The 25,170-nt window shown below is 36.2% G+C and overlaps 2 protein-coding genes across 4 annotated transcripts; one reads left to right on the forward strand and one right to left on the reverse strand.

Moving 5' to 3' along the window:
* The first annotated feature begins 12,717 nt into the window (after window positions 1–12,717).
* Window positions 12,718–15,447, forward strand: LOC113318094 (blue-light photoreceptor PHR2-like). The gene is made up of 4 exons (XM_026566219.1): window positions 12,718–13,875; window positions 14,575–14,804; window positions 14,900–15,001; window positions 15,095–15,447. The coding sequence occupies exons 1-4, from the start codon at window positions 12,886–12,888 to the stop codon at window positions 15,180–15,182; spliced, it is 1,410 nt and encodes a 469-aa protein (XP_026422004.1). The 5' UTR covers window positions 12,718–12,885; the 3' UTR covers window positions 15,183–15,447.
* Window positions 15,448–17,110: 1,663 nt separating this feature from the next.
* Window positions 17,111–18,986, reverse strand: LOC113319619 (60S ribosomal protein L22-2-like). Of its 3 annotated transcripts, none has more exons than XM_026567865.1 (3): window positions 18,886–18,986; window positions 18,537–18,787; window positions 17,111–17,467 (listed from the first exon to the last, which is right to left on the reverse strand). In XM_026567865.1, the coding sequence occupies exons 2-3, from the start codon at window positions 18,767–18,769 to the stop codon at window positions 17,323–17,325; spliced, it is 378 nt and encodes a 125-aa protein (XP_026423650.1). In that variant the 5' UTR covers window positions 18,770–18,787; window positions 18,886–18,986; the 3' UTR covers window positions 17,111–17,322. The 3 variants fall into 3 exon arrangements, with proteins under 3 accessions (XP_026423650.1, XP_026423651.1, XP_026423652.1); XM_026567866.1 differs by having other exon boundaries at window positions 18,882–18,960; XM_026567867.1 differs by having other exon boundaries at window positions 18,537–18,794; window positions 18,886–18,942.
* Between the last annotated feature and the right edge of the window lie 6,184 nt (window positions 18,987–25,170).

Consider the following 25,170-nt stretch of genomic DNA (forward strand, 5'->3'; position numbering starts at 1 on the left):
CTCACTGCCCCATGAAGATGTGATCTAGGCCACTCAAGTTTACCAGTAAAAAGGAGTGGCTGAGATCGATTTGCGGCAGGAATCCTGTGCCGCAAAGGATTTCCAAAGGGGCGCGACATGCCACCTTCATGACGCATGAATCGAGGCGTCTGGTCCTGCCTTGCTCTGGTCGGTCGGACATAGAGCTATACGGGCCCACGATGATCATGTAGATACTCTCTGGACCTCCTTAGTCTATTCCTGCACCCTTCATCCAGGCTGGTGAAGATGGACGCTCGTGATCGATTTACTACACATGTAATATGTCGTAAACCCTAATTAGGGTTTTATGTTTTCGCGCACATGCTACTTTGGCCGGACGAGTTTGCATGCTATGCTCTTCGTTTGGATTGGCCGACCACGTGGGACCCACATTGAGACGGTGGTGAACATGGTGATACCTGACTGACGGTCATATGCCTGATCTAAGCCATCCAAACATGCTAGTGAAGTTGGATGGTCGTGATCAATTTGAGACCCTTAGTGGAATTTCCTGTGACCCTTTAAGCCTCACGCCGGCCCAACTTCAGGAAACCGCACGTCATTCCGTGTTTAGGTCAGGGGAGGATCGATTATGCAGGTAGGAAGGGGCCCGCCAATATACACCACAGTACTTGTCCGACCGGACTTGGAACTATCTACGTCGTCCAACTGTGCCGGCGAAGTTGGACGATCGTGACTGTTTATAAGTCTGCCTTGGTCAGCCCTTATTGCGCGATCCTTCTGCTCCATACCAGCCTGGACATCCAACTCTGGGCTGGAGTTTTGTGGCTATTTGAAGGGTGTGGTATGTATTCGACCGAGCAGGGCAAAAACGGGCCTGTTTGTGGTCATTGTGGTGATAGCCTGCTCCTACTGAGGATCGTCTAGGCTATTGAATCATGCGGCCAACCTGCGTGGTCATAATTATTTCTGAGACTGGCACAAGCAGTCCAGATTATACTCAATCGGGCTAGTATAACACACCGAGAGGAATGCTCAATCGGGCTAGTATAACACACCGAGAGACTTTACTCAATCGGGCTAGTATAACACACCGATAGATAGCCTGTACGGGCATTTCGTGCATGCGTCACTATTGACACTCGGAGACTCGTGTTACTATGTTAGGAGAAACACTCAGTCCTCATGCCACACCAATAGTGAGGGTTCCCGGGAACAGCACATGAAATACAAGGCTAATAAGGCATTAATTAATAATGTTATAAATCCACAGAAAATCGGGATTGTTGCTACATGCTCCGTTCTGAGTGTATCTAATTCACAGGGATTGTTCCCACATGCTCCATTCTAGGTGAATTAATAAAGTGAAGAAGTATTCAACACTCAAATGGCTTTATCCTTTACAGGATGTCAGCCTATTAAAATTCGGCTTTTACAATTTTAGACCTAAACAAAAATCCACCATCAACACTTAGTTAATATAAGTATAAGTTCACGAATAATCATTTTTAGATATAACCAACCTAAGTACACGTACTTGGTACGCGGACTAAAGTACCCGGAATAATCTTGTAACAAGTTTACAAACTCCAGCAGATTTTCTCGGGAAGAGAACTTCGCGGACTGGGTTCGCGGACTCTTGTTACGGTTTTCCTGATCAACAAAGCAAGCATACTTTGGTTCAAGGAATAAGGACTTGTACATGTATGTGTTTCCACATAATGCTTATATCCAACAATGGTTATATAATCTAAACTCTCATTTCAATCATTCAAACATTCTTAGAGGACGTTATATAGTTGTTATTCACAAACTATTTTTCGTCAAAGCCATTTTCAAGTAATTGAAACATAACATGACTTTCATCACCAGGTAAAGATGAACTTGGCTAAAGCGAAAGCTTACCAACACATATTTCAAGAAATAGATAAGCGAGATAAACTCGGCTCGAAATAGCAAATGTGTGTAATCAATGTCTATATAGCAAAACGACTTTTGTCTCAAGATAGGAGATAGAGTGGATAGACTTTTGAGTGATAGATAAGTTCAAGTCTCCACATACTTTTTAGTCGATGAAGTTCCACCAGTTCCTTGAGTATCTCTTCGTCTTGTATGATGATCTCCATGGAGTTCTTCAGCTCAACTACACTTTATATCCTAGTCAGAGACTTAGGTATAGTAGACTAGAAATCAAGACTTATAGTTTTGATAACTAACATTGACAAACATGCTTGAGATAGCAACGCATGCGAGTTCGACCAAGCAGTGCTCTAACAATCTCCCCCTTTGTCAATTTTAGTGACAAAACTTATCCCAAAGGTTGTAAGTTTAGCATCATCGTTGTTGAAAATCCGTAGCTATAACAATGAGAAAACAAGAATTCTCGATCATTGTTATACAGTGTCATAGTATTATTATACAGCATCAAAGTTCAATTGTATCACAACTTCGACAACAATACTATGGTGATATGTATCACTCCCTCTTAGTCAATACTCCATCTCACATGGAAACCACTCCCCCTTACATAATGATCTGAAAACCATATGTATTTGTAGTGTGAACTACACATTAATCTCCCCCTTTTTGTCAATAAAATTGGCAAAGGTACGAAAACGGGATCCTAATGAAAATTTCCTTAGAGACATTTCATGACCAAAAGTCAGCACATATCAACTTGTTTAGATGCAATCATATAGCCGAAGCTAAATGCTTTCATCAAGGAGTTTATAAAGATACAAGATAACTTCTATAATATTCCACAGCCGCACTCCCCACAAAGATTTGGTAATTAAGCACAAGTTCAATTAATATGTCATTCTCGAAAGAACAACAAGAGCGACCTTAATTTCATAAGAAAAGAAGGATTTCTTTGGACATAAAAATCACATACGAATATGAATTTCAATCCAAAAATATTCAATTAAATTAACCACAAGAGAACCCATAATTAATTTAATCGGAAATATACAAACCAAATTAACCACAAAAAGTGATAAATTTAATTGGTCATGCTGAACATAAGAGAACTTACGGAGCCTTATAGTATATACATAAAATTATGGATTAGGGAAGATCAATATTGCAGAATAACCAAGGATTCATTTTATTTTCCATCACTATTTGCACAATGACATACAATAGACATAATCCTCGTAAACAAAAGTTCATCCTATCTTCCATCAATATTTGCATAATGACATAATAGGCTCCAAACTTTTGTAATGTCAAAAGTTCATTCATTCTTTTATCAATACATGCATATCGACATACGAAAGACTTAACTTTTGACAAGGTATGGGACAATCATAGTTCACGGACCCATAACAAATTGCAATATATAAAACCATAAAGATTAATACTGCAAAAATCATCTTCCAAACAATGTTTAGAATTTAACCAAATAAACCTAAAAAAATTAAGATGAAAACGTTGGACATAGCTATGTGTAATCACAATAATGGCTATTCCAGACTCTAGTTATTCTTCTAAGCAAAACAAGAAAATAAAATTCTTATCCGAAGATTTACTAGACATAAAACTCTTATAAATCATTTCACTTACTTTGAATACTCTTCTCATATTCTCTGTATTCATCAAGCTCATCCTCGATCAGATAAATTCTAGATTCCAGATTATCCATCTTTTCTTCAAGTCTCTTGGAAGAGGCTTCAAGTTCACTTTCCCAGGGCACGAACTTGTTCCAAGACGAGATTCATGGTTAAAGTGATCTTATCGAAATGAGAAACAAAGATGTTCCCGTCCAGAGATGAACCATGATTGTCGGGCTCATCATATTATCATAAGAATCAAGCCGTATCTTCTTAGATAGAAAGAGAACAGTCCAAACATCACTTTCTTTGCTTGAAAGACTAGAAAAGGACATGATAGAAGAGATAAATGAAATGTTTATGCAACGGAGAAAAAATTCATCTTAAAAAGAGCCGAGGATAGGAGATAAATATCCAAAATGACCTTTGACCAAAAACCCTAACAGAATTTGGTTATCCTCAGAAAAGATATTTAAGAGGAAAACCGTTTGTAAACAAAACAACTCTAAGCTAAAATTGAAACGATCAGCAGAAATATTTCATCACAACCCTCCTGAAGATTATGATTTTTCTTCTAAGAGGGATAGACAAAAAATCACCAATACAGAATTACAAACTGTAGCTGTTCCAATCCACTACAGGACTGGGTAACATTTTACGAGTGGATGAAGTATTTGATATACCTTGTTTCTGTCTCATTTTTAAGAAAGAAGAGTTATGTACATTATCCTTTCTTTCTTTTAGCACAGATACCTTGATTGTTGATTTTCGTAAACTATGTATTCTTTTAGAAATATCTTTTACAAAGGCCAAGGGTTTTGTATGAGATTTCTTTTTCTTCTTCTACAAACAATGTTTGTCAGAGGAGAGTTTTTCCTGTTTCTTGGTGCTACAGGTTTTAAGATGATCCTGATAAGCATATGAGGAAATCACAAGATTGGATACATTCTTTTAATTTTCTATACAATCCTTTTCATCAAGGTGACTTAAGATTGATATAGAATCGGGAGGATTTTGCTGACAATTTTTAAGTGGCATAGACGAAGAGGTTCGATATGTCTTGTATGAATCACGACTGCAACTGATTATCTCCAATTTTAAATTAGACAGTTGGCATTCCAGATTTTCAATCCTTTTAATTAAGACTTCCTTTTGTAGTATTTCTGAGGAAGTAAGATTGTTCATCATAGAATGATCAGGACTGTTATGAGGATGGACGTGATTATCAGCAAAAATATTAAGATAACCATCATAGATATTATCCTCAGGACAGTAGTCAAGAGTAGCCATCCATGCTTTAGTTATCTCAATCATCCCTGTATCAGGACACTTAGAAGTATCATGAACACTTATATAGCACTTGAAACTAGTATTGTTAACATATTTTTTCTGAACTTTATTGATTGACTGAGATTTCTTTTGAGACTTTCTTTTACTCTGTCTAAGAGATTTCTTAAGTTGTTGTATAAACAGTGACAGAGTTGAATTAAAGGAGTTCTCTTCCCTTTTATCAGTCAATTTAGAACGTCGAGACTTACGATCAGATGCAACAATAAGTTTGCTAGACAGATGACGTTTCTCTCTTTGTTCAAGTTCAAGATCGAAAATTATCAACTTTCCATCTAGGGAATTTCTAGAAAGTGTATCAAGGTTATTTCCCTCAACGATGGCATGCTTCTTAGAGTCGTATCTAGATGGCAGCGATCTGAGAATTTTCATCACAATGTCCTTTTCAGGAATAGTCTTACCCAATGGAAAAGATGCATTAACAATTTCAGGCACTTTGTGATTAAACTCATCAAACGTTTCTTCATCTGCCATACGAAGGTTTTCCCAATCAGAACTAAGGTTTTGAAGCCTAACTTCTTTCTCATTGGTATTTCCTTCAAATACGGTTTCTAAGATATCTCAAGCTTCATTAGACGTAGTGCACATAGTCACATGGTGCTGAATATCTGGGGTAATGGCATGTATGATAGCATTTAAGCCGTCAGAGTTATGTTTTGCAGCAAGGATTTCTTCCGGACTATATCTACCAATATCCTTAGGTACAGATACATTGCCTTCTGTATTAACCGGAGGATCATAGCCATTAACAACACGTACCCATGTTTGAAAATTACGAGCTTGAAGAAAAGCACGCATAGCAATTTTCCACCATAGGTAGTTTGAGCCATCGAAGAATAGTGGTACGTTCATGGAGATAGAATTTCTGTCCATAGAGTCAGATCGCTACAAACACATACTTGTAAGGTCTTTAAACGTGTTTGCCTGCTATGATACCAATTGAAAAAGCGGGGGGTACAACAACCACACCCAATATTTCGATTAGCAATATGTATGGACTAACTCTAATATACTTTAAAGAGAATCAACTAGACTCAATCTTAATAAAGTATATCAAAGAGTTATAATATCTCGATCTCTCGATTTAATTCTTACGCAAGCAAACAAAAATCTGCGAGTCTAATTAAATACAAGAGAGATAACTTGGATGGTACCAAAGACCAATATCCAAGTGTCAATCAATGTAAATCAACAACCAAAGGTTGGATATTCTAATTGATTGAACTTAACGCACAACCTGTGATATTTCAATTATCTAACAAAATATAATGCGGAAAAGAAAAAACACAGGCACCAGAAGTTTTGTTAACGAGGAAACCGCAAATACAGAAAAACCCCGGGACCTAGTCCAGATTGAACACCACACTGTATTAAGCCGCTACAGACACTAGCATACTACAAACTAACTTCGGCATGGACTGTAGTTGAATCCCAATCAATCTCACACTAATCCAAGATACAGTTGCGCTCCTTACGTCTCTGATCCCAGCAGGATACTACGCACTTGATTTCCTTAGCTGATCTCACCCACAACTAAGAGTTTCTACGACCCAAAGTCGAAGACTTTAATAAACAAATCTGTATTACACAGAAAAGTCTACGGTAATAGATAAATCTGTCTCCCACAGAAATACCTACGAGTTTTGTTCCGTCTTTTGATAAATCAAGGTGGACAGGAACCAATTGATAACCCGGACTTATATTCCCGAAGAACATCCTAGTATTATCAATCACCTCACAATAATCTTAGTCGACGCGGCGAAAGAAGATATTGTGAAATCACAAACAATGAGACAAAGATGTTTGTGACTACTTTTATATCTTGCCTATCGGAGATATCAATCTCAAGCCAATCTTTACGATTGTACTCAATACGATAGAAACAACAAGATCAGATCACACAACTACACGAAAGTAGTATCGGTATGTCTTCACAATCTCAATGAAGTCTTCAAGTCGTTAACCTACAGGGTCTCGGTAGAAACCTAAGGTTAAAGGAGAATCGACTCTATCTTATACAACTAGTATCACACAAGAGGTGTAGGGATTAGGTTTCCCAGTTGCTAGAGTTCTCCCTTATATAGTCTTTCAAATCGGGGTTTGCAATCAATGTTAGCGTAGCAAAGCATTCAATATTCACCGTTAGATGAAAACCTGATTAGATTCAAGCTAATATCTTTCAACCGTTAGATCTAAAACTTAGCTTGTCACACACAAATGAAATGCACAATTTTAGGTTTGTGTAACCATACCCAAACATGTACATTTCTTGATTCAACAATAGTTAACCAAATGGTTAGCCATATGAGCACTTTCATATTAACCATATTCTTCTTCACCATAACTAGTTCAAATGACTCAAATAAACTAGTTAGAGAGTTTTTCAATTGCTTAGATCTTATAGAAGTATACAAGACACAATCGAAGCAAAAACGATTTGATTCACTCGAATCGATTCATGAACTTTATAGCCACAGTTTGCAAACTTGCATTCCTTAGTTAATACAAGTATAAGTTCACGAATAATCGTTTTTAGATATAACCAACCTAAGTACGCGGACTTGGTACGCGGAATTAAGTACCCGGAATAAGCGTGTAACAAGTTTACAAACTCCAGCAGATTTTCTCGGGAAGAGAACCTCCGACAGTACGCGGACTGAGTTCGCTGACTGGGTTCGCGGACTCTTGTTCCGGTTTTCCTGATCAACAAAGTAAGCGTACTTTGGTTCAAGGAATAAGGACTTATACATGTATGTGTTCCACACAATGCTTATATCCAACAATGGTTATATAATCTAAACTCTCATTTCAATCATTGAAACATTCTTAAAGGACTTTATATAATTGTTATTCACAAATTATTTTTCATCAAAGACATTTTCAAGTAATTGAAACAAAACATGACTTCCGTCACTAGGTAAAGATGAACTAGGCCAAAGCGAAAGCTTACCAACACATATTTCGAGAAATAGATAAGCGAGATAAACTCGGATCGAAATAACAAATGTGTATAATCAAAGTCTAAATAGCAAAACGACTTTTTTCTCAAGATAGGAGATAGAGTATATAGACTTTTGAGTGCTAGATAAGTTCAAGTCTCCACATACCTTTTAGTCGATGAAGTTCCACCAGTTCCTTGAGTAGCTCTTCGTCTTGTATGATGATCGCCATGGAGTTCTTGAGCTCAACTACACTTTTTATCCTAGTCCGAGATTTAGCTATAGTAGACTAGAAATCAAGACTTATAGTTTTGATCACTAACATTGACAAACATGCTTGAGATAGTAAAGCATGCGATTTCGACCGAGCAGTGCTCTAATAACAAGGATCGATTACACATACTCATAATCGGTTACACCAATTACTAGGATCGGTCACACCAATTACAAGGATCGATCATACCAACACATGGTGATTACTTAGGATCGGTTACACCAATTAATAAAAACCAGTCATACCAAATCATAAGTCAAGCATTGTAATTAGTTATACCAATATACATAACATAAGTTAAGATCGGTTCTACCATCTCACACATATTGATCATCCAAAGATTTGCAACGAATAGTCGAACCAATAAGCCTAATGATTTCCCTTTCGATTCATAAAACAAGTTCATGAATGTACTTCCTTTAAATAAATGTAAAACATTGTTTCCTAGGATGAAATCTTCACCATAACCAATTCACATAATCATAATAGTATATACAAGATTATGTCGATGTCATATCTAGGAAGTCCAAAAGATAAGTGTTATACTTCGTAGTCTAGTTCCTAATACTATGATCGTACTATTATGATCATATCACATCACTTAGAGTATTATACAATATGTACAGTATATACAGCTTCGCAGTTTTGTTTTCAATATAGCACGACTTGAAAGATACGTTAGGAATGAAACAGTTCAAGTCAATATTACTAACCTCAAGCAGAAGGATGATGTCGTCGTTGTAGTTAGCTACTTCTTCACATTCTTCAGGTCTTTGGAGTAATACTTGTATGTCTCAACATTCCTAGACTTTCTAGTCTACCCTAAACGAAGTTGACTCTAGTAATTAATCAAGCAACTTTAGATGAGTTTTGACACACTAAAATATGACAACCAAACTTGACATACCAACGCTTGGTGAGTTCAACCGAGCTATGCTCTAACAAAAACAAATATTATCAAACGTCATTATACAAAAACATAGTACTATTACTTTCTCCAAAGTTCAATTGTATCCCAATTCTGAAGTAATACTACGGTGATATGTTTCTCCCCCTTAATCAATACTTGCATCTTTTACATAATAGGTGAAACCTATAGATTATTGATTCACTCCCCCTTAGATAATGATCCGTACACCATATGTATGTAGTATGAAACTACTAAATAATTCTCCCCTTTTTGTCAATAATTAACAAAGGTACGAAAATCGTGGGAACGTAATGAATACAATCAAAAGATCTGTCAAGTTGTAAGGAAGTTTTAAGATTCCACATTATAACATAGTTAAAATGCAACTCCTCATATCAACTTTTGTAGATGATATCACATAGTAAGAATTACTTAGCGCTCATATAGGAGATTTAAGATACAAGCATCCCCTCCAAATTCCACAGCCACACTCCCCACAAAGATATAACAATTAAGCACATAACTCTCCCCCATTTGATGTCATTCCTAAGAGAACAACATGAGTGACCTTGCTTTATAAAAAGAAGAATTTTGTTGGACATTAACAAATCTCATGGATTTGTATCCAAAAATCGATTTAAAATAATCTCTACGCCAGTTACGGACAAAAGATAATCTTAATCGGTATGACTCAGCATAAGAGAATCTTACGGAGTGTGTCAAGCAGTAAAAACACAAAAGTGTGATCACGAGTAGATCAATACTACGAGAAAATTCTCAAAGAGTTTGTTCTATTTTCCTTTTATAAAAAACATAATAGATTTAAGTTCTGAGCATATATGAAATATTAGCTCGTTTCACGAAAAACGTAAAGACACAACTATTTCATAAGACTTTTGCATAATTAAACCAATAATTATTACATACTGCAAGTTCATCTTCCAACAACTCTGGAATTTAAATAAATAAATCTAAAAACATGCAAGATGAAAATCTTTGGAAATAGCTCGTGTAATCAAATTTTTTGTTATACCAAACCCTAATTACCCTTCTCGGAGTAAGAATAACTTCTCACAAGAAGTTTCCTAGTATTTGAAATCTTTGATTAATTCTTTATCATCTCCAAACTCCTTATCAACGACTGGCATAGAAACACACAGTTCATGAATGAAAGAGTTAGTTCCTACAAACCTGGTAGGTTGTTGATTGACAAGAGCTTCTTGTAGTTTGAGAGATTTCAGTAGAATCTTCTTCAGTCCCTGCACTTCCTTCTTGGTTTTCTAATTTTTGCAATTTATCAACTGAATGCAATTTATTTTTGAGATTCTTGTTTCGCTCTTTATTGAGCTACGATTCCGACTCCAGGATCAAGGCAATGCGTAAAACATGGTTTCGATTTCGGTTATTTTTTTGTATAAGATATTAATTGACGAAGAAATTTTTGGGATTATCGACCAATTACGACGAATCGAAAAATGGAGGAAAAAGAGAAGGAGAAAGGAAGAAGAATACTATTGTTTTGGAGTTGTCGATCAATTACGATGAATCGAAAATGAAGGAAAAAAAGAAGAAGAAAAGGAAAGGAAAACTATCGATTTAGGTTTTAAGGATTTCTTTTTATTTTTATAATGATAAAGAAAAGAAAAGAATAAAAACAAAAAACAGATACTAAAAAAAATAGTCTTTAGTCAGAACCCAATGCCACATAACTATTAGTATCCCCCAATTTGTGAGAGTATCCCCAAGTTGTGGGATCTTTCATCATTATAGCTAAACACGTGTCAATGAGCCGATACGTGTGTCATAATGTTGTAAGCTGGGACCACCCAGCGATGAACGGTTCAACGCTTTAAATCTCAGTCGTCAGATCAAAAAGTAAATCGCCAAGCGCTAAACCATTCCGCGAAAAGGTGGTTTTCCCAGCCCTGAATCATTCAACGAAACTATCTAGCTGCTAGTTCACATGCTAGCAACTGGTATGAGAGATAACTAGTGTTAACTTTTAGGCCACACTTTTTTTTTAATTGCAACACTCAACTGCTAATCTAGCACCTTCAATTTGGCCCATAAGACTTTCCCTAAGAACGATTTTTTGGGGACCATGGTTTTTTTGGGAGACCATGGTTTTATTTTGGGTAAAGACATTAGAAGTAAATTTAGGTCACCCCTTATCTAGATATTTATATTAATACCTAAATTACCCTCCTGATTAATTTTGGGTGATGATTAGTTAGTGTAATGATTAGTGAAATGATTAAGTTAAAGATAATTAGTGGGATTAAAAAATCAGATGTTTTTTTTTAAAGAAGTAGAATTATTGAGAGAGTAAAGTTAGAGAAGATGAATAAGGAAAACATGAAAAACGATGGATTTTACCAACCACAACCGGAGGAAGGATATTTGGGTACCCAGGTAGGCTTCAAACTTAGATAATGATGGTTGAATTGTTCCAAACTTTCAAAAAAAAAAATGAAATTTTTTATGTAGATTTGGGCCAGTTCGGTTACCATATGTCAAGAACATGTAACCGAACACACCTGAAAGTGTAGTTCGGTTACGTTTTCCAAACACGCAGGTTACCGAACTCACTCGTTAATGGAGGTTTTGGTCGTACAATGTAATGTTCGGTTACCTAGGATAAAATGGTAGGTAACCGAACTTTGAACTTAACAATTTATTTGGGTACATCTTGTGTGTTTGGTTAGTTCGCAAACTTCAACGCAACCAAGTTCCCAACCGAACTGCAAGTTAAAAGTAACCTAGTGTTAGAAGTTCGGTTCGCAAACTTCAACATATTTTGCGAATCAACCGAACTGGGCTTATATATGCATATATGCAATTAGGCAAACGTTCGGTTACTACGAAATTTATTTCTTGGCGAATTAGGTAGAGTTCGGTCACGAAGTTTCAAAGGTAGAGTTCGGTTACAAAGAAAACTTAACATTTTTGCGAACGAACCGAACTTGTGGACTTCTCATTATTTTCGTAAACTAAAGTTCGGTGATATCCTTATTTTGCGAAGGAACCGAACTTGTGGACTTGTGTTGTTCTAATACAAGGAGTTCGGTTAAAAGTATTTTTTTGCGAATCAACCTAACTCTGAGTTCGGTTAAGAAAAAATTAAATCGTGATAACCGAACTTTTCTCTGAAAAAAAAAAACCTCCATTAAACCTCTCTGCAACTTCCATTTTCAACTCATTTTAATGATTATTTCTCATTTATTCAACCAAAAACGAATGACAAGTAATGGGTTTGTGAGAATATCTTTGTTAATGTTTTAAATTAAGCTATATATATATATATAGTGGTGGTGGTTGGTGGTGGTGGTAATCGGAGGTGGTGGTGGTAATCGGTGGTTGGTGGTGGTGGTGGTAATTAGCGGTAGTGGTGGTGGTAATCGGTGGTTGGTGGTGGTGATAATCGGAGGTGGTGGTGGTGGTAATCGGCGATGGTGGGAGGTGATGGTGGGAGGAGGTTGTGATTATATATATATAGGTGGTTATTGGGTTGGTTTTAAATTAAATTAGGTTAAGAATAGGTTAGTCATTTCAATGTTTTAGGACATCCCTTATAACCATAGGGAAGGTGGCCTAATAAAACCATGATCCCCTCGAAAAAACCATGGTCCCTAAGAAAAATCGTTCTACCCTAAGGTAGAGCTCGGTCCAGGCTCATTTTGGTAGCGCATAAGTTTCTTTTATACACAATCAAGAAGCACCAACTAAAAGGATAACGAAAAGAAAAGACGGCCTCGAAAGGGTTGGTGGCGCAAAATAGTTGTTGGCTAGGTTTTTTTACAGCAAACCAAACTTGAAGAACTCAATAACACAATCAGAAAAGAAGAAGAAGAGTGGGTATTATCTTTTATACACAATCAAGAAATGGATCCAAAAAACCAAAACCCCCAAGAACCAGAATCACAAATAGCAGAAGAAGAAAAACCTACATCAAAACTCACTCATTCACTCTCAACAACAGCTTCAATCACTCTATCTCTCTCAACAATCTTACCAACACCTCATTTCCTCCTCCCACCAAAATCCATTAACACCACCACCACTTCATCAACCCTTCCCTACAAAGTCAAAATCCCATCTCAAATCTCTTCACTGTCAACCCTTTCATTATTCTCATCTTTCTCGCCATCAAAACAAACCCATTTCACCAAATCAACTACAATCTCACCAAACCCACTTCAAAACCCACTTATCCATAACCCAAAACGTTCTTCAGACCCTTCAAATGGTGCCGCTATTCGTCGCTCATCGATTGTTTGGTTCCGAAATGATCTTCGGGTTCATGATAATGAAGTCCTCAATTCAGCAAACAAAGAGTCCATGTCTGTATTGCCAGTTTACTGTTTTGATCCTAGAGATTACGGGAAATCGTCATCCGGGTTCGATAAAACGGGACCATATAGGGCTAATTTCCTGATTGAATCTGTTTCTGATTTGAGAAAGAGTCTTCAATCAAGAGGATCTGATCTTGTTGTTAGAATTGGGAACCCAGAGAATGTATTGGTTGAATTGGCGAAAGCCATTGGAGCTGATGCGGTTTATGCTCATAGAGAAGTTGCACATGATGAAGTTAAAGCCGAGGAAAAGATTGAAAATGCAATGAAAGAAGAAGGGGTGGAGGTTAAGTATTTTTGGGGTAGTACATTGTTTCATGTTGATGATTTGCCATTTAGTTTAGAAGATATGCCATCGAATTATGGTGGGTTTAAAGAGAGAGTGAAAGGGTTAGAGATTAGGAATACTATTGAAGTGTTGGATGATTTGAAAGGTATGCCATCCAGAGGAGATGTGGAGGTTGGAGAAATTCCTACATTGTTGGACTTGGGACTTAACCCAAATTCTACAAGACCTCAGGTTTGTTTTATCCTGTATTCCCAATTCGTAAGTTATTTTTGATGATAGTTATCTTGTTAGTGTTTTCAATTTGTTTGTAGGAGCACAAGGTTTAACTAGGATTAAGTACTTTTAACTTAGATAGTATGACACCTCATTAAGTTAGGTTTTTGAAGCCATTTCTTTGTGGATTGGAAATAAATAGTATGATGTATTGACATATATATATATATAGAGAGAGAGAGATATAGATACATAACTCGGATAGAATTGCAGCAATTGTAGCTGGTGTTCTGTTCGCTTGTTAGATTTAATTAGTTTGTGAAGATTGACAATAACAAAGCAGCTGACTATATGTTGAAAAGATCGAGGGCGTAGACAGTCGTCCACTTAGTCTAGAGACTAGAGAGATATCCCTGGGCCACTAGATAAACAAAGAAAAAGCATGAAGCATTCACTATTAGCCCTGGGAATTCAAGACGTAGAAGGTACCAGAATGTGAATTTGTATATCATGACTAATTTTGAGTATCATATTTACAACCACGGTAACTGCATAATACCTGGTATACTAGTCCATAGTGTGTCACATATGTCAAGATTTTAGGGCCTTTGAGTATCATATTAAACAGAGAGTGAAACAAATTAATCAAGATTTTATCTACTTGACGCATGAGATTTTGTGAACAGTTTGATGATGAGTCTGCTCTTTGTAACACAGGATGGAAGACCTGGTGCTAATGCTTCTCTTGTGGGAGGAGAAACTGAAGCCCTTCAGAGGCTTCAAAAGTTTGCAGCCGAATGCTTGTCCCAACCTAAGAATGGGAACAAAGATGGTAAACCAGATAGCATATATGGTGCAAATTTCTCGTGTAAAATCTCTCCATGGCTAACCATGGGATGCCTTTCTCCCCGGTTTATGTTTGATGAGATTAAGAAATCTGCCTCTAGGTATGTGGACGTACACCCTAAGAAATAATTTAGTGCTCTTTAAATTTCAGAGTTGTATGAGTTTTTCTAACAAGTAAATTGATTATTATCTTTAGAACGATTTCTAATGTTACTGCTCGAAAAGACAATGCCACTGGGTCTCCTGGTGATGGAATGAACTGGTTGATGTTTGAGTTATTATGGAGGGACTTCTTCAGGTAATATTTTTCGACCTGCAAAACTTGTTCTTTCCTTTTTGACACCTCTATTGTTCAGCTTATGGGATAACTGGTCGATTTCTTGTTTTCCAGATTCATCACCAAAAAGTACAGTACTAACCGGAAGATCGTCGATGGTGCTCCAGCTCCAGTAACCGCTTGCACAGGAGCCCTTGCTTGAACAAAGACTTCCACCGAGTGTGATGCTCTAATCTGATTTACAATTAAAATTCAAGCTTTATGTGTAGCTGTTCATCTGTGTGTCCTTTTCACTGCTTTGAAGAAGGTAAACTATAGATGGAGAAATCTTTGTATGATGTTTTTGATTTCGCCAGTTTTGGCCTGAACTTGATCATGTTTGTGAAGCCCCATATAAAGCAACCAAACTTGGTTGAACTTGAGAGAGCATTTGATGAATCAAGGGAAGAAAACCGTTTTACATCGATCCCATGGGGTTTATATAGACTGGTGTGGTTGCTAGATATTGAGTTCTCTCGAGCCACGAATGGGGCAAAAAGCAGGAATGAGGAGGTTGAACCTAAGCTTGTTGTTACAGTTAAAATAGTTCTACTTATAGTGTTCAAACATGAGAGAAGATTCCAAGGGAAACCTAACAATCTATAGGTAAATCAGAAAGAATCCAAAACTTTGTATAGCTTTATATGAAGCCTGGCATTCTCAGATATGAAAGAAACAACATAATATATGCACTAGTTATCCAAGCTCAGCGCCGAAGCAGTTGAGTAGTATACTCTGGAAAGAAAACAAGAGGAAAGAAGCTGAATCACATGCTCTAAGCGGTGGGCCAAGGAATTCGAACATAAATATTTACTGAATTGCCGAGCTGCAATTAGCATCGATTGCGGCATAGATTTGAGTGAAGCTTGTCCCAATAGCTAATAGTGATGTCTGAGATGGTGTAATTCCATACTTTTTCTTGTCCAACTTCATTTGTTATAGGGCCACCAGTATTACTTTCCTTGTTTGCTTAGCAACAACATTCTCCATAGACCCAGAACAATCTAGCAGTTCTAACTGATAATCCAATGAAGCAATACGCAAGGCTAATGGGACACCACAAAGGTCCAAAACCTTTCCAAGGGCAGTCTCACCACGAAAAATCAAGTAAGCACCAGATTTCTGGAGCTGTATGGTATTGTAAACTCATCTCATTGCCGACACGTCTGATAAATCTTGCAACACAGATACTTCTCCTGAAACAAGTCCATCGAAAGTTTCATCTTAAAGGGTATCGAATATCCAAATCCATCAGAAGTGAAATGCAAAGGTTCACATGGACAATCCCCAAGAACTGCCATAACATATGAACTGATCAACTAAAACTTGAAGGTCGTGGAATTTCCATTACATAGAAAAATGCAAAGGTAATCGAGGTGCTTAAGTGATGCTAGTTTCAACATGTAACTGAAGAAAACGAGTCTAAAGTGGCAATCTAACTTGAGATGGAAACAAAAAAGTTAACAAAACTGAAGCGATGTACCATTTCAAAAACATACGATCAAGAAACGAATAGAGGGGAGGAAAAGATTTAAGAAGTACCGGTGAACTGGAATCAAGCTAGAGAGGAACTGATGAATTATAGGGCTTAGCTTGAAGATAGAGAATGTGACCTACAAATTCAGTTAGTGATGGTTTTTCATAATTGGAAATCTCTACTCTTGCTCCAGTATTTTTCTTCTTTAGTTTTGGTAGGACCTTGTGCTAAAGTAGTGTATCAAGAAGTCACATTATCACTGCCAATCAAAGCTCCTCAAACAAGACGGCAAAAGGGACAGTTGAGAGTATAAATTGGCACAAAACAACAGAGGTATAGGAACCATAACTAATCTAATTATGAGAATGGTTAAACAAACCCTCTGTAATCACAAGTTCACTAACCATCCCCGATTCACTACCATATTTGAGAGACCCAATCTATACAAGGCTAAACTCTCAAGACAATGTGAAATGTGAAATCTGAATCATCCAACATTCAGAAGGCCGCCATCAAGGTAATGATGCAATTGAAGAACAGTTCTGAGTTCATACACCTGTTGGAAAGGCCTTTAACAAAAATTAACTATGATTATGTTATGAGGGAAGCATTAATTACTCGGAAGTCAAAAGCTAATCAATCAATTACCAAACTTCATAGTGAGAATAATAATAAAGTGACCCTAATAGTAATCAACAAAAAATTTAGCTGGCATCAAAATCTGAAGTGTCTGAAACACTGATGGCCCTTCTAAATAGAGTAAACTTCACCTTGTCTAAAATTTCAACATATCAAAAAACAGATAATATATAACGAGATGCAGTCTTCACTCTTCATCCTCTCCCTCATTCTCGGCAATGTTGAAGTACCTAAGCTCATAAACATTCCTGTCTTTGTTGGATGCAATCACCCGAAGCCAGTCACGAACATTGTGCTTCTTCAAGTACTTCTTTGTCAAATACTTCAAATACCTGAACAGAAATTGTAAAGGAGGGTATATAATATCAGACATATTAAGATTGCAGTCTACATTGAACAGAACTGAAGCAAAAGCTCATGAAATAATACAGAACTATAAGTGAAAAAATAGTTAGGTAAACAATAGGATTATAACTAATCTTTATGAATCCACTTCAAGTAAAACCTAGTGTCACCGAGTTCCCTAATCTTTCTTTACACGGAAGTATTATAACTAAAACAGGATGACTAACAGCGATGAATAACCATTCAGGCACATATCACTGTACATGTAATACCTAGTCCAAACTGTCCTAGGAGAATCCTGTCAAAGAGCCAAACAATACATCAAACTAACAATATGCTAAATTCACATAATATAGAAATCAAGTGACTGAAAGACTACTAGAACTATAGAAGAAACATGGCAATGGAGCTAATGAAACTAGCAAATAATATATGTTCGAGTGAAAAAACCATTCAACATCTTCATCAACATTCTTGAGATATGAGTTAAGTCCCTTTTTTTTACAAAAGAACAAATAGAACAAGTAATTAAATCCATTAACAGATTACAGATCTAGATAAAAAAAATTGAACAGCTTAACTAATGACAGCCAAGGAGGAAAAATTCCAATGAATATTAGGCGATTTGCAGGGGCTTAACTGATAATAATTGTGGTGAGAATAACTAAATCTACATCTATTAGATTTATCAGAGTTCAAATGCCTAAAAGCTCAGCAGAATAATGCCTCAATTATAAAACATAGTTTAATTTATCAATTAGAATCAAATACATCTGCAAACAAATGAGGAAACAAACAATGTTCATAAAACATATTCAACCAAATCTAAGATAGAGACCCTAGTCCCTAAAATGTCAACGTTTTGCTTAAGCTAACAAATTATAACCGAAGTGACACATCAAACAACAGTATACAGCCATTAAGAAATCTCCTATAACATATAATCTTGTAAAATCTCCTGTAACATATACAAGAACGCTCAAAACCACAAAGTACAGCATCAAGAAAAACGCGTTTAAAGAGATGGATCTAAAAAAACAGATTAAATAATATTACCTCTTAGAGAAGTTACTATCAGCGGTAACAGAGATTTTGTTCTTCTCACGAGTGATAGTAACAACATCACCAAGAGCACCAGCTTTACCACCAACTTTGATTCTCTCTTGAAGAAACTTCTCAAGGGAAGCAATATCCATAATCTTATCTTCAACTGGTTTTGCACAATCGATTGTGTATGTTGATGTCTTCTTCTTGCCACCCTTGGCACCTGCTACTGTTCCTTTACTCATCTTCTCTTCTTTGGATTTCTGCAAACTCAACACAACAACAAAATAATGAATCTCAGTAGTTAATATCAAAACCCTAATTTCGTAAAGCTAAAAATGAAGAGCAAAACCCTACTTACTTTTGCTAGGATTTCACTCTGGTTGGGAGAGGGGAAGAATAAGCGGCCGCAGTAGAAGAAGAGAATGGCATTTGGAGTTAGGGTTAGAGTTTTAAGTAGGGATCAAAACGATCGGGTTGGGCGACCTGGATGTTGACCTTGTTAAGACGGATAGGCCTGGGCCCTGGCTAATGTGCAACCTTGTAGCACTGCTGGACCTGGACATTCTTGATGATTTCTCTAGACTGTTTCTTGTGCAGGCCCATCACATATTCGCAAGTCATTGGTGTTCTGATTTTTGTGAGAATGGAGGATGGACAGATTGGATACCTATGACTCAATGGATTTTATTTTTACAAATTTCATAACTGATAACCACAATAATAACACAACGAATCATTATTACAAAGGAAAAAGTGCAATGATTATCTGTTTTATCTCTCACTCTCAAGTTTAACCTTAAAAGTTTGATGGAAGTAAGTTTGATGGAAGTAAATGATGAAGAGTTAAGATGAATATATAGTGGATCATATGTAATGATATTCTGGCCCCATTTTTTACGAAAATTTTATATATTCAATCTGACGATTGTGGTGTCCAATGAATTCTTAAAATAACATCTATGTCCAAACCAAAATCCGTTGGATCGTATAAATCACACCTGCATCAAGTCCATCATTGTATGCATCATACATCCACCCGCAAAAAAAAAAAAAAAAAAAGAAAGGATGGGCATGATTGGATCCGCATATCCAGCCCCAAATGCTCACCCTTAATATTTGTTAACAACGCATTTTTTGGGGATGATGGATACTTAGGCCATCTAGGGTAGTAAGGAGTCTTAGTGGATAGCAAATGACTAGTTCGTGAACATGATCTTTAACCTTAAGAATTCTAAAGGCTCTGAAACTCCACACGGTTACGTTAAATCTGATGGGCTAGATTGAAATGTTAGATTGGACAAAAAGTTTTGCAAATCATGAAAAAAGTGTGGGAAAAAAGTTAACAATGATAGTTGATAGTTCTCTCTCCTAACAAGTGCTCGCAGTTCAACTATCAGCGAAATTGAAACGTTGAATGATTCGGCGTTCAAAAGGTGATTTTACGCTGAACAGTTCAGCGCCGAGAGAATATTCTTACGCATCAGCGCTGAATGGAAACACGCTGGCCATTTCACTAAAAGAGAATTCTCATCTGTCACTTCACAGTTCATACTAGACCCTCTCAATCACTAGACCCTCTGTCTCTCTCTAGTATGCATCACAGTTGATGCTTTTATTATTTTATATATAAATACGAACATAAATTAAGTCTTCTTACTAGGCCGTCTCTTCCTTTCTCTCTCTCTAGACAGACTAACTAACTAGGCTGTCTCTTCCCTTTTCTCTTTAGTCACAGGTGATGTTGGTGTACAGAAAAATAATAAACAAATAATATGACAGACTTTGGATGTTCAAAGATTAAAAAGTGGGAACGCTGAACAATTTAGCGCCTAAGTTGTTTGGTTTTGCGTTGTTCCGTTCGGCGCCCAGCGTTGTTTTATTCAACGTTTTTCTGCTAGATTCGTAATCCCATAAAATTTAGGAGGTTGTTCATGCTGACTTGGATGACCAATCTAGCAGCTATATATCTAACCCATAGGACTTAGTCTTATCATCCTTCCTTTTTAGTCTCACTTTATTTCTGAAACTTTTTCAGAATTTGTGTATGGAGTGTTATATGCGTGTGTGTGTGATCTTTGCGAACAATATTTCATGTTCGTAAGAATTATGGAGCCTCCAAGCATAATCTATTTCAGTGAGACGTGTATTCTTATGGTGTGTGATAATCTCACGACTTTGAAGGAAGATGAGAAATGATATACCAAGGAAAAAGATTCATTCTTTAAAGGGAAGAAAAAGAATACGAAGAAGCCAAGAGTAAACTACTCCAACCATCAAAGATTTTCAACTCTTCTTGAAGAACTTAAGAACACTAAGATGGAAGTGTATGGACTTAAAAATATTCTTCAAAAATCGCTCGAGATTCAAGAAGCACTTGTCAAACAACAACCTAATAGGTTTGAAGGAGTCAACTTTCTTATTCATAAAACCTATGTTCCAATGCCGGTTACTGATAACGAGTTCGAGAATGATGAAGAATTCTTTAAGGATATTTCTTTTAGTTAACTCCTCGTAGGATTATTATTCTTATTGTTTTAAGGAGGAACACCAGCTTTTGGAGTAACGGTTTTATGTGTCTTACATTAGTTATTTAAAATACTATCATCTTGCATTTTATTTTGGTGATGATTGCAATACCTAATCTTTATTGATTATTGATAGTATGATATTTGTTCTTCTTTGCTATCATATTTCTGGTGATTAGAACGGATATCTCATATGTTCTCATAGGTTAATTGCTCTTAACTCTTTATCTTTATCACTAAAAAAGAAGTAAATTATTTTGAAAATTGTAATATTCATCTTCACACGATTACACTTTGTGAATATATTATAGGGACTCCATAAGATGTTCTTTAGTTGTCGCATTTCCTCCCCAAAAATGTAACTAAAAGGGAATAAGATCGAGGATTTTAATCTCTATGTTCGTATATGGCTAGAGAAGATACAATTCTTATGTTGACTCGATTATTCTCTTCTTTGTTCATAACTGGCCTGGAGAATAGTTTTTGTCAATGATTATTTTTATCACGAAAGTAATGTATCTTGGTGCCTCTAACAATAAGATCATTGTTTTTAACTTCTTTGTTTGTAACTAGCGAGAAGAGAGAAAAATATTTGGGACAAAAACTTACTTAATTCGTAACTGGAGAGTAAATTTTTTAATGTCCAAAAAACTCCTTCTCTTGTTGTTCTCTAGGGAATGACATCAAATGGGGGAGAGTTTGATTTGAATTTATACCTAATTGATACATATTTGTGGGGAGTGCGTCTGTGGAATTGTAGGAGATGATGTGTGCCTTTATCTCTCCGTGATGAAGGCGCTAAGTTTAGTTACTTGGTGAAATCATTTAAATAAAAGTTGGTATGTGTTATCTAGTCTCGTTAACTCTATTGTGTAATTCATTATGATCCTTGTTTTTCTTCTTTGCCAATTTTATTGAAAAATATGGAGGGAATTATTTATTAGTATTTTACTATACCATATAGCTTGTCGGAACATTATATAAGAGGGAGTGGATTATAATCTATAGGTCTTACCTACAATGCAAGATATGAAGTAAAGACTAAGAAGGGGAACATATCACGTAGTATTGCTTCAGAGTTGCGGTATATTTGAACTTTGAGGAAGGTAACAAAACTATGTTAAGGTATAACATCCATTGAGTTGAATGATTTTATTACTCTACAAAATCTCTAAACGAGTATTCTCATAAGTTGTTATCACTAAGGATATTAAACAATAAAGGTGATGAAATGATCATATGCAGAACCATTGAAGAACTTGAAAAACGAAGAATTCAAGACGACGTTGAAGAACCAAGGAAATCAAGCATGATGGATTTTGAGATGTAAGGTTTATTCATTTTGAATCCATGTGTATTGATAGTTTTATCACTAAAATTGACAAAGGGGGTGATTGTTAGAGCACTACTCATTTGACAATTTCCCAAGCAATGATATTTCATGTTAGAGCACTGCTCGGTCGAACTCGCAAGCGTTGCTATCTCAATCTTGTTTGTCAAGTTTAGTTGTCAAAACTATAAGTCTTGATTTCTAATCTACTTATATCTACGTCTCGGATTAGGATAAAATGTGTAGTTGAGATTTAGACTTCACGACGTTCATCGATTGAAGACGAAGAACTACTAAGGGAAGCTTGTGGAACTTCATCAACAAAAGGTATATGGATACTTGAAATCATCTATCACTCGGAAGTTTATTCTATTCTATCTCCTATAGAGACAAAATTCATATAGCTATATAGACTTTAAATTATACATATTTGATATTTCGAGCTGAGTGTAACTCGCTTATCTCTTTCTCGAAATATGTATTGGAAAGCTTTTTGCTTTAACCACGTTCATCATTATTCTTGACGAAAGTCAAAACATGATCATGTGAAAATCACCTGATAACATCTTACATGATTTGTGTGATACAGTCATTTGATGTAGGCTCGGAATATTTCGTATTGATCATTCAATCACTTGAGAAATGCTTATAAGCTAATAGTTTGTGTGAGACAGCTATTGTCGTCTTTTAAGAATGTTTCAATGATTAAAATGGGATTTAAGAGCTAAAACCCATGTCTGGATACATTACGGTTTGAGTAGTTAGTGTACGAACTGTTTTGACGGAATTCAGGACCGGAAGTTTGCATACCCGTTCGCAAACTTATTCAACTATTTAAGTCAGGGTACTTAAGTTTGCATACTCGTTCGCAAACTGATTTAACTGTTGAAGTCCGGGAACCAAGTTTGTGTACCCGTTCGCAAATGGTTTCAACTGAATTTGGTCCAGAGTTAAAGTTTGCGTACCCGTTTGCAAACTGTCGGCTTGTGACCAATGTCCGGAACTTAAGTTCGCGTACCCGTTTGCAAACTTAAGTTTTTCAAGTTCTTAAACCATTATGTATGATTTCATACTCATGAAAAAATACATTTATAAATTAAGGAATGCAATCTTTGCAAACCATGGATAAAATGTTCATGAACTGATTCTTTTGAATCAATCCGATTTTGCTTCAACGGTGTCTTGTATACTTCTATGAGAATATAATAATTGAACAACTCTATGAGTAACACAATTAGATTCATTTGGTTATCAATTGATCTAGAAGTGTTAAGATGAACAAGGTTAAGAGGAAATTGTTCATATGGCTAACTTCGGTTAACTGTTATTGAGCCAACTCAATATACACGTTTAGGTACAGTTACCCATATCTAAATGAAGGTATATTTCATTTGTGTGTAACAAGATAAAGACTATCTAATGGTGGAAAGATATTAGCTTGAATCTTAAATCCGGTTTCATCTAAAGGTGAATATTGAATGCTTTGTTACCAAGGTAACATTGATTGCAAACCCTGATTTGAAGACTATATAAGGGAGAACTCTAGCAATTGGAAACCTAATCCCCATACCTCCTATGTGATACTAGTTGCGACTAGAGTAGATTCTCCTTTAACCTAGATTTTTCCTAAAACCATTATAAGTAAACAACTTAAAGACTTCATTGGGATTCTGAAGCCAGAACCAACTATTTTCTTTGTAGTTGCGTGTTATAATCTTAATTTGTTATATCGTATTGAGTACTATCTTCTCTAATATTTGCTCGAGATTTATCTCCGATAGGTAAGATATAAAAAATAATCACAAAAGCTCTTCATCTCATTCTTTGTGATTCCATAATAACTTGTTCTACTACCATATATTTAAGTTATTGTGAGGTGATTGATTTTTCTAGGATGTTCTTCGGGAATATAAGACCGGGTTATCAATTGGTTCATGTTCACCTTGATTTATCAAAAGACGGAACAAAAACTTCGTAAGTTTTTCTGTGGGAGACAGATTTATCTATTCTAATAGATTTTTCTGTGTAAGACAGATTGGTTTATCAAGTCTTCGACTTCGAGTCGTAGCAACTCTTAGTTGTGGGTGAGATCATCTAAGGGAATCAATTGCGTAGAGTCCTGCTGGGATTTAGAGACATAAGGAGCGCAACTATACCTTGATCAGTGTGAGATTGGTTAGGGCTAAACTACATTCCAGTATGAAGTTAACTTGGAGTAGGATAGTGTCTGTAGCGGCTTAATACAGTGTGGTGTTCAAATTTGGACTAGGTCCCGGGATTTTTCTGCATTTGTGGTTTCCTCGTTAACAAACTTTTTGGTGTATGTGTTATTTCTTTTCCGCATTATATTTGTTTATATAATTGAAATATCACAGGTTGTGCGTAAGTTCGATCAATTGTGAATCCAACCTTTGGTTGTTGATTAAATTGATTGACACTTGGATATTGGTTTTTGATACCATCCAAGTTATTTCTTATATTCAATTTGGTCTCGAAAATTCCTATTTGCTTGATTGCAGATTGAATTGAGAAATTGAGATATAACTATTTGTCATACTTTTCGTAAGATGAGTCTGACTGTCTAGTTGATTCTCTTGGAATTATATTGGAGTTAGTCCATACATATTTCCTAAAAGAAATATTGGGCGCGGTTGTTAGACCCCCGCTTTTTCAATTGGTATCAGAGCAGGCAAACACGTTTAAGACCTCATAAGTCCGTGTTTGTAGCAATCTGACTCTACGGATAGTAAAGTCTCTATAAACGTACCACCAGATCTATGGGACTCAG

The sequence above is a fragment of the Papaver somniferum genome, chromosome 10, assembly GCF_003573695.1.
Source record: "Papaver somniferum cultivar HN1 chromosome 10, ASM357369v1, whole genome shotgun sequence".
Taxonomy (NCBI): domain Eukaryota; kingdom Viridiplantae; phylum Streptophyta; class Magnoliopsida; order Ranunculales; family Papaveraceae; genus Papaver; species Papaver somniferum.

Excerpts from the sequence above, each read along its gene's own strand:
- LOC113318094 (XM_026566219.1), top strand. The coding sequence starts at position 12,886 with ATGGATCCAAAAAACCAAAACCCCCAAGAACCAGAATCACAAATAGCA. Across the intron at positions 14,805-14,899 it reads ATTAAGAAATCTGCCTCTAG|AACGATTTCTAATGTTACTG; the intron begins GTATGTGGACGT and ends TATTATCTTTAG. Across the intron at positions 15,002-15,094 it reads TTATGGAGGGACTTCTTCAG|ATTCATCACCAAAAAGTACA; the intron begins GTAATATTTTTC and ends CTTGTTTTCCAG.
- LOC113319619 (XM_026567865.1), bottom strand. The coding sequence starts at position 18,769 with ATGAGTAAAGGAACAGTAGCAGGTGCCAAGGGTGGCAAGAAGAAGACA. Across the intron at positions 17,468-18,536 it reads GATAGTAACTTCTCTAAGAG|GTATTTGAAGTATTTGACAA; the intron begins GTAATATTATTT and ends ATTTCTGTTCAG.